Raw genomic sequence first — 15,000 nt, forward strand, 5'->3', positions numbered from 1 at the left:
ATAGACTTTCCTAACCTCTTTTTTACTCCTCCCTCTCCCCTACCTTCTCCTCCTCCTCCTCTTCTTCATCCTCCTAATCCTCCTCCTTGCCCTTCCCCTTTCTTCTCCTCATCCTCATCCTCATCCTCATGCTCATCCTCATCCTTCTTCCCCATTCCCTTCCCCTGTCTCCCCTTCCATGTTATTTGCAAGTAGCTTCACTATGTGAGGCAAAGCATAAATATGATCATTACTGTTATTTATCACATTTATCTGAAAGCTCCTCCATATAGGAAAAGAACAGCCACTGTAGTGAAGTAATTTTTTTTCCCCCTAATTGTTGTGATTTTTTTTTTCTTTCTTTCTTTCTTTCAATGATATGAAGAAAGCATGATAATTTTATGGTGATTTATAATTTTGTAACTAAAAAGATGTTTTTAAGATCTCAATACAATAATCAGACCATTTAAAATGTGCTACCTTATAGTAATAACATCAGTGAAGGGAATTTTAAATTGTTTTCCTCATTCTGGCTTGCAATATTTCAGAGAGATCGTGCAAGCAGGGCGAGTTCCAGTGCGGCGATGGGAAGTGCATTCCCCATCGCTGGCAATGCGATGGTGAAGTCGACTGCCTTGACAAAAGTGACGAGGACTCAAAGTACTGTGGTATGTGGATGGAGCAATGTGAAAAGACTTCTTTGTTATATAGTAATATTGTTATTTATTTTATTTTTTTTTATTGTCATTATAACTATTGTTATTATTAGTTTTTGCTGTTTAGTTTAATTTTTGTATATATATGATTAGAATATGTGATTCAATATTTTTTTTTCTTCTTTTCTTGGTGTTCTGATATGGTTTGGCCTATGTGTTTTTTATCTTTGGCCTGTTTCATTACTTTTATTGATATTACTGTTACTACAGCTATTTTGTTATTTATAATCCTTGGAAGCATTTCTGCCTTATCCATGCAAGACTTATTTTGTATCATCCAGTAATTTGATGATTGGACTCCATAATTTAAGAAGCCTTTTGACTTTTTTAAAAGATTTACTATCTTATAATTTTTATTATTTCAGTTATGCCTTCCTTTTTCATATACAGTAAAACTTTCACAAGTAGCAGTAGCATCTAGTGCATCAAATTATGATATAGTCTTCATTTCAGAGTAGATTGACCTGTAATGTGAAAAACTAAGAGGCAAATAGTTTTAAGAAGCACAACGAAATGCACACATCTTAGCGTCACAAACCGCACAGTCTTTCTTTTTCCCCTTTTTTTTTTTGTCTCTCTTTCTATTTTTCTTTCTTTCTATATTAACCCCTGTCTATTCAGAAGTGTCCAAGTGCAAGGGCGATGATAGTGAGCATTGGCGGTGTGGCTCTGGGGAGTGCATTCCCTTGGCATGGCACTGCGATGAGGACTGGGACTGTAAGGATGGGTCAGATGAACACAACTGCCCGAGTAAGTTGACATCAGCATTGCTGTGCTCCCCCGTTCTTCATCTCCCGCCTGTTCCTCCTCCTCAGAGAGAAGGGAGGGGTAATGGCAGTAAATGAGGAACGAGATTTATTTCTCTATTTCACCAATTCCTCTTTTTTCTTGCATATGTTCGTTCTCTGTGATTCTGTTTTTTGGGTGTTGTGGGGAGTAAGGCTGGAGGCACTGCCTGTCTCTGTCTGTCTGTGCCCTAGTCTGTGAGTTCCTGGGGGTGTCTGTGTGGAGCAGTTTGAAGGACCATTGTTGCAATATTTTTTGTGTTTGGGTGTGACTCTTTTACATAGACTTTTTGTTGGCATTAGTTCTCTTAGAGAGAGGGTAGTCAGCATCAGACTGCTTATTGCAGTCTTAAGCAGATGGACAGCCTATCAGTCAGTTGAGAATTAACCATTGCTTCAAGATATGCAAGCTTTCTTTTACAACCAATGAACATTTGTCTAGAATAGTCCTTAGTTTTATCACTGAAAGTTATTACCTTATATGGTGTACAGATAGTCAAATGTTGAATAAAGTTACTAAGTGGGAAACAAATGATTCAGATACTTCCCCTCCCTTCCCCTCTTTTCCACACTCATCTGGCCTTTTTAGTGCCTTCAATCCATCCTCCTTCCCTGTTTTTTAGCTTGGTGGATTAACAGTAAGTTCACTCATTCCAACCCCAGACCTCCCCAATGGAATATGGCCTTGAAATTGCTCCGTGGTCTCAACAACCCAAAGGGTACATCACCCCCCAATACAGTTATTCACAGAAAACCAGCTTGTGAGAATTGGCCGTAGAGGAGGAGTCGCGATCTGTTTTCTTAGTGGGCTTTTCCCATCCCTCTTTCCCTCTTATTTTTTAATTTAAGTTTTTCCCCATTTTTCCTTTCCTCATTTCCCTTTCGTGTTGGTGTGTGCGCTTGTGTGCGAGCTAACATGATTTCATATACTAACCATGTGCACGACGCCCCCTTGTTCTTCTTCCAGATGACTTAGAATGCGAGGCTGATGAATTCACATGCCACAATAAGGGCAACTTATCGAATTGCATCCCCCTTAACTGGGTTTGTGATGGATCCGCGGACTGTGATGATAAATCCGACGAGGTGTCATGTAGTAAGGGACTTCATTGACCTGTTCTGTATGATTGCTAGAGTATATATTGTGTTATGTAAATGACTATAGAGTTGTACCATTATTATTTTTTGTTTATTTTTATTTTTATTCTTTTTTTTTTTTTTTTTCTCTGTGCAAATCTTTCTGGGAAGGTTAAAATTTTCCGCATGGATCAAAATCTGTTCTTTGCATATTTGATATACATGAAATGAGAATGAATTAAACTAAGTTTATGGAATTTGCAAGTTTTCGATACAAGAATGATACAAAACAAAGTTGTGAAGAATATAGTACTAGCATGCATGCTGGAGGAAATATGCAGAAGTAAATAGGGGCAATCCAGAACAAAAAATATATTGAGTAAATCCATCATCTTTGGATTACAACACTTAACTGTCTATATGGTTTTCAAGTCATCACTTTTATCCTTTTTCCTTTCTTTTTTATAGTCCTAATTACAAGCACAAAAGTGTGTAAGTTGTCAACATTATATCAAAAGCATAATTTAATACAACAAGCGCATGTGGCAAGACTACAGTGCTGTGCCCACTATAATAAAAGTTTATCTATTGTCTTTACACATAGGTGGCTCTGCAAGTGCTGAGTCACTAAGGAGTCAGCTATTAGTCTCACCTGTTTCACCAGTTTACCCTTTTCCTTCATTTTTGAAAAGCTTCATTTTTATTATTTTTTTGTCTTTGATGTTATTAATATTTTAATAACAGTTTGATAATCATGTTATCAATAAGAATGGTAACAATGTCAATATTAATAGTATTAGAAAGAAAAACACATTTTCTGGCCGATTCAAGGGATGGGGAAATCAGCATTGGTCACCAAGGCAACTGATAGACTCCTTGCTGGCTAGGTACACGTGGAGCCATCTGTATGTAACAAGACTTACGAAAATCTAAAGGGGACAGTGCATAAAACCGCTGAAGTTGGGTTAATTTGGTGTTGCGGTTGTCAAATGGCATAGGGAATTGTAATTGCAACTTAGTCAGTCTAAAAAAAAATAGTAATAATAAATTCCAAAACTAGTAGATGTTTAATATGGTTTTGAAAGCTCAATTATAAAGTGTATATCAATTTTGATTGATCAAAGTTTTAAATTATAGAGATATTTCAGTTTATTTATTTGTCCAAGCAAGGTTTATTTTCTAGATTGCAAATTGTCTGTCAATTTGTATACTTAGTTCTTTTTTTTTCTCTCTTCAAGGATCATTTCTTCTGATCACTTCATTGAATAATGACATCATTCAATGTATAATCTTATTGCTCACATTTATATTTCATCCTTGTGGCTTTTTCTTGCATTGTCTGTCATCTGAACACAGTTTGAAAATCAACACAAAGTCTTTGCTTGCATTTTTACTCTGCCAGGGAAGCCTGGAATATGTCTATGTATATGTATGGAAGTCCATGCTTTGGCCTGTAGAAGTGTTTTCTGGCAGTTGTTGTTGGTTTGCATTAGCTAAAAGCATGTTTGGAATTGTGCTTTGAAACCGTTTCCCTACAAAGTTACTTGTTTTTGTGTTTTGCTTTTTATTTGCCTATTGTATTTAGCTTTTAATAATTTCTTTTACCATTTCCCACCTATTCTAAGCCACCCACTAGCTGCCAGTTTCAGAGATTTTAATTGAAAATGAAGATATTATTTAAGGGGAAAAGATGTTTATGAGGATAATTCTTCTTTTCATTATCTGACATTCTGAATGTGAATTATTGATAATCAAGTGATCTCGTTTTTCATTGTCTCATGTTGAAGGAAAATTCACGTAGACAAAGGAATAAAGGCAACAATAAGGAGAAAAAGTTTTGATTTTTGATACCAGCCACATCATCTCAGAGCAGGTGATAAAAAGCCTCAAATACTCATGCAAGGCAGTGATCTAGAACATTTAATGGAATTTGTTAAAATTGATATGACAACTTTTTTTTAAGAACTAAGTCATAGGAGGGAGGACCTTGCATTGCTAGTGGCTTTCACTGCTAATCCCCTTTTCTCCTGATTAAATATATGTTGGTTGGTTTGTTTTCTTTTTTCTGGTGCATGCATTGCTTAATATATATTGTTTTTTTGTGTTGTGTGTGTGTGTGTGTGTGTGTGTGTGTGTGTGTGTGTGTGTGTGTGTGTGTGTGTGTGTGTGTGTGTGTGTGTGTGTGTGTGTGTGTGTGTGTGTGTGTGTGTGTACAAGTATGCACCTATTTGTGTATGTGTGTCTGTATATATGTATGTGTATATACACACATACATACATATACATATATGTATACATATACATATATGTATAATATTAATCTATATATATATTATATATATATATATATATATAGTTAATATTTATATATAATATCTATATATATATATATATATATATATATATATCTAATATATATAAATATATTATATATATATATATATATATTATAATATTTATATATAATATATATTATTAATACTATATATATATTATATATAATATATATATCTAAATATATATATATATATAATATATATAATATATAATATATATATAATATATATATATATATATAATAATATATATATATATATACATATAAATATATATATATATATAATATATATATATATATATATATAAATATATATATATTTAATATATTATATATATATGAATATATATATATATATATATATAAATATATATATATAATAGTATATGTGTAGAATATATATATATTTTAGTATATTAGTTATATATTATATATAGTTTGATATATGATGTGTGTGTGTGTGTGTGTGTGTGTGTGTGTGTGTGTGTGTGTTGTGTGTGTGTGTGTGTGTGTGTGTGTGTGTGTGTGTGTGTGTGTGTGTGTGTGTGTGTGTGTGTGTGTATGTATGTATGTCTATGTATATATATGTATATATGTATAAATATATACATATACATTGACACATACACATACACACACACACCTCTATACCTACGTACACCAGCCTACACCGACTTGCCTACCTAATATGTTAAATGTAGAAATATATCTAAGCTTAGTTAAGTGAAGAATATAAGTGCTGATGATATTGATAGAGAGTTCTTTCTGTTTTCTGTTTTTGTTCTATTATCAAGATCATATATCTTTGATTCCACTTTTATATTCTGTAATATATATATAAGAAGCATGCCCTTTCATTTGTTAGTTTAATCCATTTATAGGAGAATTGTTAAAGTACATGCCATGTCCACTGTGATTTTAGTTTATTATTTGTGTTGAAATGTAGATGGATCCATTATCTCCTAGAACCAGGAGATAATTACTGGTTCTAGTTATCTCAGCTGTCTACCCTTTTCCTTGATTTTCAGGAAAGATTCTTTGTTTTTATTGCCATTAGTATTGGTAATAACATTAAGAGCACCTAAATGACAGTGATAATAATAACATCAATAATATTAATAGCACTAGAAAAAAATAATTTCCCAAGAACTTGAGGAAATATGAAATCAGGTAATATCACATAGTCCTGCTAATTGGCTCCTTGGTGGCTGAGTACTTATCTATGTGCAAACAAAATTCACATCATAAAACTACAGTGGACATTACATGTACCTGTTAACAGTAGGTGAAAAGTGATTATTATTTTAAACATTGTCATGTGTATGCAAATGGATTATATATATATATATATATATATATATATATATATATATATATATATAATATTATTATATATATATATATATTATATATATATATATATATATATATATAAGAACTAAATGCTATTGTTGCTTTGGTAAAGAAATGATACTTGCTTACTATAAATGAGTGTATGCACATCCAAAGATGTTCTCAAAGTAACTGCCTGAAATTGCATTTATTCAGTTTTTTTTGTTAGGTTAAACTTTCATCTATAACACATGCATTATTAAATGCATTTAATAAATGCATTTTCAGGAATTTAGTCTAAAAATGTAAAATAGATTTGATACCAATACAGTATAATATCTGAATTATTAACTAATGTTAACAGTACAGGCATTTCAGTCAATTTTTTATGCTTTCAGATGCAACTTGCACATCAGAACAATTCACATGTGCATCAGGGAAATGCATTTCCAAACGGTGGCACTGTGACAGAGATAGTGACTGCGGTGAGGGAGATTTCTCAGATGAAATTGGGTGTCCTAACAAGACATGCTCTGTCAATGAGGTAAGCGCTTGTACGTGCTGACGTACATACATGCATACTTGTGAGTATGTGTGTGTTTGCGTTTTGGTTGATATTTATTAGAGATGATGATATTCGATAATGATAATTATAATGAATTATATATGTTTTTTGTTGTTGTTTTTTTCTGTTTCTGTATGTTGCTAATATGTATATATATTTTTTTTACACTGTAAAGATTTAAGATAGCTTGATACCTATTGAAACCATATTTTAAATAGAATTCATTGATAATTTGTAGTAGTTTGTGAATTTATTTCAGCTTGAATTTCATTACATATTATTGATAGACATGTTTACTCTTTGACATGTTCACTCTACTCAGAAAAGTTCGTGGAAAAGTTGCCTATAAACATTCTTAAATGGAAGTTAAAGATAGGAGAAAGTATTCAGTGAATATAAGAATATGCTGCAATGAATATAAGTACATGACTACAGTGAATAAATAGAGGTAAAGATCGTAAATAGAATGGACAGCAGTGAGATTGCAGATGCTGAATAGATATTAAATGTAATATTTCAGAACAGCCCAAGTTATCCAACATCTGTTTTAGTATTAAATCTCCATCAAATAAATTTTGCCTCGTCCATATCTAAAGGCATCCTTTGAGGTCTCATTCCTTTTTTCCCCCTTTTTTCATCACATTTTTTGAAAACTGAAACGCAAAATCAAAGCAGTTACATCAATTACAATTGTTACTTGTTACAGCATTTAATTTTTTGCTGCTTTGCATTGGACCCTTTTAAACAATTACAACTCCACAGATGACTTGTCCTGATGGCAAATGCATAAGTCACAGCCAGATTTGCGATGGAAATGAAGACTGCGTCAATGGCACAGATGAACATGTAAGACTGAGTTTAAGAACTAACAGAATTAACCACGCGTGCAATTTTTTTTTTTTTCTTTTTCTTTTCTTTTCTCTCTCTCTCTCTTTTTTTTTTTTTTTTTTTTTATCTATCTGTGTATACTACTACTTGTATTTTTTTTTTTTTTTTTGGTTCCCCCTCCCATTTCCCTCCCCAACCCCCGCCCGTCTTTGCTACGTTACATAGATGGAGTGCGATGATGGGCTATGCATACAAAATTCGTGGAGATGTGATGGTGAGGAGGATTGTGTCAACGGGACAGATGAACATGTAAGGAGTGGCAGATTTATTTTTTTTATTTATTTATTTTTTATTATCTCTCTTTCTCTCTCTCTTTCTCTCTCTCTCTCTCTTCTCTCTCTCTCTCTCTCTCTCTCCCTCCTCTCTCTCGCTTCTTCCTCTCTTCTCTTCCTCTCCCCTTCTCTTTTCTCCCCTCTCCCTTCCCCTCTCTCTCTCTCCTTCCTCCCCTTTGTCCTCTCTCTCTCTCTCTCCTTTTTCTCTTCTCCTCCCTCTCCTCCGTTCTCTCTCTCTCTCTCACTCTCTCTCTCTCTCTTCTCTCTCTCCTCTCCCTTTTCTCCTCTCTCTCTTCCTCTCCTCTCTTCTCTCTCTCCTTTTCTCTCTCTTTTTCTCTCTCTTTCCTCTCTCTCTTTTCTTCTCCCCTCTCTTTCTCTTTCTCTTCTCTTCTCTCTCTCTCTTTTTTCTCTCTCTCTCTTCCTCCCCTCTCTCTCTCTCCCCCTCTCTCTCTTTTCTCCTCTCTCTCCCTCTCTCCCCTCTCTCCTCTCTCCTCTCCTCTCTCCTCCCTCTCTCTCTCTCTCCTCTCCCTCTCTCTTCTCTCTCCATCTCTCTCCTTCACCTCTCTCCCCTCTCCTCCCTTTTTCCTCTTCCTCTCTCTCTCCCTTTCTCTTTCTCCTCTCTTCCCCTTCTTTTCTTTTTCCTCCTTCTCTCTCTCTCCTCTCTCTCTCTCTCTCTCTCTTCTCCCCTTTCTCTCTCTCCTCTCTTTCTCTCTCTCTCTCTTTTCTCTTTCATCTTTCTCTTTCTCTCTCTCTCTCTTCTCTCTCTCCCTCAGCTTTTCTTTTTTCTCTCCTTTTCCCTCTTTTTTTCCCTCTTGTTCTCTTTCTCTCTTTCTCACCTTTCTTGCTCTTTCTCTTCCCCCCCTTCCCTCCACTCACCTCGGTGTTTGAATGCTGTATGAAGGTTTGTAACACTGTTCCCTGCTAAAATGAGAATTAGACAAGCAGTTTCCATACATTTTTGGCAGGTGAAGATGGTAGTCACTTACTGTACAAAGTGTTATTGTTTTAATTTTTTTAGGATATTGGTTGTAACATTTCTTATTGTTGATGATGAGGTATGTAACAATAATGATTAGCTTTATTGTTCACTATTATTTGAAATATAAAATATTACTGAAAGTTACGTCTTTTAGTATCATTGAGGGTTTATAGTTGAGAATGTGTTGCTTATGTGAACAGTCTTACAAACCATGTGAATTATTCTTGTACTTTAGATATGTAAGATAAAATGTATAATTTAGTGGGCATTTTATATGTACCTTATATATTGTTTAGTTCTTTGGGAGTATAAATGTGTATAATGAATAAAAATTATGTTGTAACTACTTTTAAATAGTTTATGTATTTTATACAAGTTGTCTTGCACAAAAGAGACTAAAATAATAGTAATGACTAATCATTTGTAATTTCAAAATAAAGTATAAATAACCTGTTGATCAGTAGAATGATAAAAGGAACAGGTATATGATTAAACATTGGTTGAAATAGGATGATGCAAGATATACATTTATCCCTTGATTTTTCCTTGCACTGTTCAGAATTTCTCAGATATTAAAACTTATTTTTAAAAATTTTCATCTTTATACAAAGGAGAAAGTTTTCAGATATATTTCAAGATTACTGTATATGTCATTTACTTTTGACTTTTTTTTTTCTTCTTCCAATTTTGTTCTGTTATGTGCAGGCTTTAGAAGTTTCCTTTTATCTTTTTCCACATGCAAGTTTTTTTGTTTTTTTCTGTCATTTACATTATCACATTTTAGTGCACAGGTTTTTATGAGGCAGATTTTTTATACATATTTTTTGTAAATGATTCATTTAGTATTTCCAGTGAAAAGCCTTTTAACTGGTTTCACATAATGGTTTAAAGATCATAAGACTACTTCCCAGCACATCTCCAAACCATTTTTCTTTGCTAGAAATAGAAGTACCTCCTTTTCTACATAATACATACTGCAGATCTTTTGAAGGTATATTTTAAGAAGAGAACTAAAGGTGACATAGGTTAATGCAGTCATGAATACCGGGTATTTTTCCCCCTTCTCCCTATTTCAAAGTGCTGTCCATACTTACCTATACGTGTCCAGAGCTCTAGCATGCATGTACAGGGAAGGACCATTTTCTCTCTGGCTCAGTGTATGTCTGGTATCCTATTAACCTACTTTCATTTATGTCATATGTGTGACTGTAGTGTTTTTCATTTTTTTTATTTTCATTCTTGTATAATATGTTTAACCTTTAGAAATAACACTAGAGAAGTTTATGCTTACATTCTGTACTTTTCTTAATCGACATAAAAGTATTGTAAAGTAGACTTTGTATTTCTTCCAAGTTCAGGTAATAACATTACACACTAGATTTTTTTTTTTTCCATGACTCTCCTTGTGCTTTTCTGCTTTTGTCTTCTATGCATGCGGTGGTGGTTTAACATTTGCAGATTGTATGGGGAAAAAAAAAAATCAACTGTACTGAATTTTGAGAATTTAGGGACAAGATCTGTTTTACAAAAAACAGGGCTTGTCTAAATGTGTCTCTCTGAAGATATTGATACAGTACTTATATTATCCAGGAATAGATAGATATAACTAAGAAAGAAAAGTACTTAATCTTCAGAAGTTTGTTCATTAATCTCCTCCTCTCTCTCTCTTCCCTCCTCCTCCTCACCTCTCCTTCATCCCATCTCCCTCCCGTGCCTCCTCCTTCAACCTCAAAAGGATTGCCCATCAAACACATGCCGCGAAGATGAGTACATGTGTGCAGGCCGCTTCCAGTGCATCCGTCAGGACTGGCTCTGCGATGGTGACATGGACTGCCCCGGCAATGACGATGAAAATGAAGAGAACTGCCCTCATCACTGCCCTGAAGATCATTTTATGTGCGGTGACCAGTCATGCATTCATGAGCGACTCAAATGCAACGGTTTCAAAGAATGCATTGATGGGTCGGATGAGGAGCACTGCCGTGAGTCTTGGGTTGGAATTGGGGTTTGAAGGGTGTGGCAGTCTTTTTAGATGCAGAATTTAGGCTTTGTAGGCTGGGAACTTAGATTCGTTTAAGACTGGTTGGTATGGGTGCTGAGTTCATTTTCAAGGGCATGTGGGTTTGTGGTTCAGCTCAGGGGTGGCTTTGATATTAAGAGTGATAGTTTTGATATATGTAAATTTTATTATTGTTATTAGTAATGATTTGATTGACTTTCTGTTTTGTGACTAATGGTGTTTGCGATCTTACTGATTGTATTAGTTGTTTTTTTTTACAAATCTTATTAATCATATCACTATCACACCATATCTTCATAGTCCTAGGAAATATTTAAAGAACTAAACTTTACCTAATATGTGAGAAAGGCCCACCAAGTGAATCCCAGTTCCATTTCCCCCCACAGAAAAACATTGCAATGAAGAATACGAGTTCAACTGCGGGGACAAGTGCATTCCAATGGATCTAGTGTGCAATGGCAATAGAGACTGTGAAAATTCAGCTGATGAGCCCACCGATGGAAGCTGTGGCAGGAATGAGTGTGAGGAGCTCAATGGTGGTTGCACTCAGGAGTGTGTAGATACCCGCGCTGGACATTACTGCAAGTGCAAGCCTGGGTTCATGCTTGTCAACAGCACCCAGTGTGAAGGTATTTTTTTGTTTTGTTTTGTTTTTATTTCTTTTATCTTGTATTTTATTTCTCTAAATTATCTGAGGACCTCAATTTACAGCTAATATTGGGGGCTCATTGTTCACTGCCTTCCTAACCCCAAAGTCCTTTTTTCTCTCAGACATCAATGAGTGCCTGGAGCCCGGGCACTGTTCGCAGGTGTGCATCAACCTCAAGGGCTCATTCAAGTGTGAGTGCGTTGGAGGGTATGCCAGAGACCCCCACAACCCCCAGCGGTGCAAGGCTATGGAAGGACATGCCTCCTTGCTCTTCGCTCATTTCACTGACATCAGGAAGATCTCTCTTGACCACCAAGAAGTAGGTTTCTCTCTTTCCTTTCAGAGAGGGGAGGAAGGGGGTTGCTGAGTTATTGTGTGAATGTGGTTGTTTGTTGGTTTGTTTGATGAAGGTTCTTGATGTTTTTTGTTTGTAATACATATGAAGGACAAAGTAAATTTTTGATGTTGAGATTCACAGTTGATTTAATGTCACATTTGGTAACTGATGTAATAAACGTTGGTCCATTATGGTTTTAAATGTTTTAATATATATAAAAGTATAAACATTTTTATTATTTATGTTGAGTCAGTCATTTTTATGGATGTAAAGGTTATGTTTGTTGGATCACAGTAACCTAAATTTATTCTTATCACGCAGATCACAGCCATCGTAAATGAGACTCGTGGTTCCACAGCCCTAGACTTTGTCTTCAAAACAGGAATGATTTTCTGGACAGATGCACTTGACAAGTGCATTTACAAGTAAGTACCATTCATGGGTTACAGGACTTTCTCACAGCATAAGATACTGTTTAATGGGACTATTGGTATATGGTTTGTGTTAATATATGTAAACTTTGATTTCATTATTTCAGAGCTCCTATTGATGAAGGAAGCAAAAAGCAAGTTGTAATATCAGAGGAAGTGACAACAGTTGATGGTCTAGCAGTTGACTGGTTGTACAATCACATATACTGGACCAACACTGATAGGGACACAATTGAGGTATGCATGTTTATGTTCTTTCATTTTATAAGCTCTCAGATAAAGGTCTTCATATTTTGTTACAGAATTTTTATATGACTCCCACATTTTTTCATCCAATTATATTTTTACATCACATTTCATCATTTCTGAATTGTAAAACAAAAGTGACAGATAAATTACTCGTCCTCCAAGGTGGCAGATTTTAATGGTGACATGAGAAAAACGCTCTACCAAGACCGCATGGAAGAGCCCCGAGCCATTGCAGTGTACCCCTCAGAAGGGTGGATGTTCTGGACCGACTGGGGTCAGAATGCCATGATTGAGAGGGGAGGCATGGATGGAAGATTCAGAGAGGTGGGTGGCTTGAGGTGTTTTTTCTTATGATTAAAAGCTTGATTTTTTTCCCTGCATAGCATTCTGAACTGAACAGATTCCAATTTTCTTCAATAATGTTCTGTTCTCTTTTCTAAATTTTTCCTCTTTCAGTTACTGTTCACAGCATTTTTTTATTAATCTCACTTCCAGGCATATGATTAATAAGTGAAATGGTGATAAGATTTATGGACATGAGTTTCGTCTTCTGAAAACTGTTTTTACAGAGACAGGATATACAATGCCCTGTTCTAATAACAGGTTCTGATACTCCTCTTAATGTACTTACAGTTTGTTCTTCTACATAAATTGTTGTTTAATAAATAGCAAAGGGAAATGTTTTCACTGTGCTCTATATATATATATATTCATTTATTTATAAAGCTATTTCTTTATTCTATGTTTAATTATTCATTTTATCCATACAGCCAATCATCACCGAGGAAATCAGGTGGCCCAATGCCTTGACTCTTGACCTTGTGCTTCGGAAAATCTACTGGTCAGACTCCAAGTTCCACTCCATTTATTCTTGTAACTTTGATGGATCACAACGTAGGGTAAGAACATTCCCACAAATGTGCAAGTGAAAATTTATAGTAATTCCTTTTTAGTCTGATCTTCAGGTATAATAGTGAGAGAGAATGAAGATTATTACGAAGTTAGTAGATCTGTGAACATTTTAATCTGCTAATCCACAAAACATTTTCCCTCTTCAGGTTGTCCTCCACTCTTCCGAGTATCTTCCCCACCCATTTTCCATCACAGTCTTTGAGGACACCATGTACTGGACGGACTGGAGCAGAGAGGCCATCTTGCGTGCCAACAAGTTCACTGGTCAAGATGTTGAAACCATCGCTCACTCGCATGCCGTGAGTCAAGAAAGCGGAAACTGTTAAGGGGTGGGAGGAGGAGTTGGGGAAAGGGAAAGGAAATTTCTGATTTTAATTGCAGAGAAGTATATGGTTTGAAGTTCTTGGGGGGGGGGGGGGGTTCTCTCACTTCTCTCATACTCTCATCTCTCTCTCTCTCTCTCACTCTCTCTCTCCTCTCTCTCTCCTCTCTCTCTCTCTCTCTCTCTCTCTCTCACTCTCACTCTCTCTCTCTCTCTCTCTCTCTCTCTCTCTCTCTCTCTCTCTCTCTCTCTCTCTCTCTCTCTCTCTTTCTCTCTCTCTCTCTCAAGAAGGTAGAGGAAGATTCCCCTGAGATATCTATTTTCGGGTTAGGATTAAAAGCCATCACATAACTATCTTCTGCACCTTGTTACGATGATAGTTCAGTTTTAATCCAAATGTTGCATTTATGCAGTTTGTGCTTTCAAGTTGAAAATCCTTTAAATCCTTTAATTCAATTTCATGCACTTCACTCTACCAAAGGTTTAAAGGAGTGAGATATTTTTGAAAATCCCTAGGCCTTCAGCAAACTGAATCTATTTATTTTATTTTTTTTTTTTTTTTTTTTTTTTTTTTTTTTTATGTTTCATATATCATAAAAGTAAATGGCTTTACTCTCTTATGGATATTTAGAGAAAACAGAAAACAATTATTATACATTTTTAAAAATCACACATTAAAAGTTCTCTCTTTTTTCCCTTCCAGACACCAATGACCGTGCATGTGTACCACAGCTACCGCCAGCCCAATGGCACAAACCACTGCACTCCACTCAATGGTCTCTGCACCCACCTGTGTCTACCTGCACCCCAGAAGAGCCCCTCTGATTCAAAAATTACCTGCGCCTGTCCAGATGGCCTTGTGCTCATGTCTGATGGCCTGACTTGCGAGAGCAAGGGTGAGTGTTGCTTTTATTTACATGTTTGTCTCCGTTTGTGGGTTGGATTCCTCGTTTGGTTTATCTTTGTTTTCTGTTTTTTATCTTTTCTTTTTTCGTTTCTTCTTTTTCTTTGTAAAAAAATGTCAGAATTTAGTGTTTTAGTGTTCTTTGGCAATAAATTATACCCATAATGCTGGGTACCCTTTAAACATGTCAAGATATCTCAGCATTTTAGACCACAACAAGGAGTTATATCTTTGCTGGTAGGAAA

General features: G+C 35.3%; 1 protein-coding gene across 5 annotated transcripts in view; it reads left to right on the top strand.

The window, feature by feature from the left end:
• LOC119594561 (low-density lipoprotein receptor 1-like) overlaps window positions 1-15,000 on the top strand; it is a gene marked incomplete in the record, with an annotated part of 143,162 nt that overhangs the window by 97,905 nt on the left and 30,257 nt on the right. For 2 of the 5 annotated variants that reach the window (XM_037943613.1, XM_037943597.1), the window contains 14 exon segments: window positions 528-647; window positions 1,317-1,445; window positions 2,448-2,576; window positions 6,626-6,771; window positions 7,555-7,638; window positions 10,667-10,913; window positions 11,338-11,580; window positions 11,723-11,919; window positions 12,259-12,362; window positions 12,476-12,605; window positions 12,780-12,941; window positions 13,388-13,516; window positions 13,676-13,828; window positions 14,555-14,747. In XM_037943613.1, the coding sequence (XP_037799541.1) occupies window positions 528-647; window positions 1,317-1,445; window positions 2,448-2,576; window positions 6,626-6,771; window positions 7,555-7,638; window positions 10,667-10,913; window positions 11,338-11,580; window positions 11,723-11,919; window positions 12,259-12,362; window positions 12,476-12,605; window positions 12,780-12,941; window positions 13,388-13,516; window positions 13,676-13,828; window positions 14,555-14,747 (2,166 nt within the window). 5 annotated transcript variants of the gene reach the window in all.

This window comes from Penaeus monodon, chromosome 3, assembly GCF_015228065.2.
Source record: "Penaeus monodon isolate SGIC_2016 chromosome 3, NSTDA_Pmon_1, whole genome shotgun sequence".
Taxonomy (NCBI): Eukaryota; Metazoa; Arthropoda; class Malacostraca; order Decapoda; family Penaeidae; genus Penaeus; species Penaeus monodon.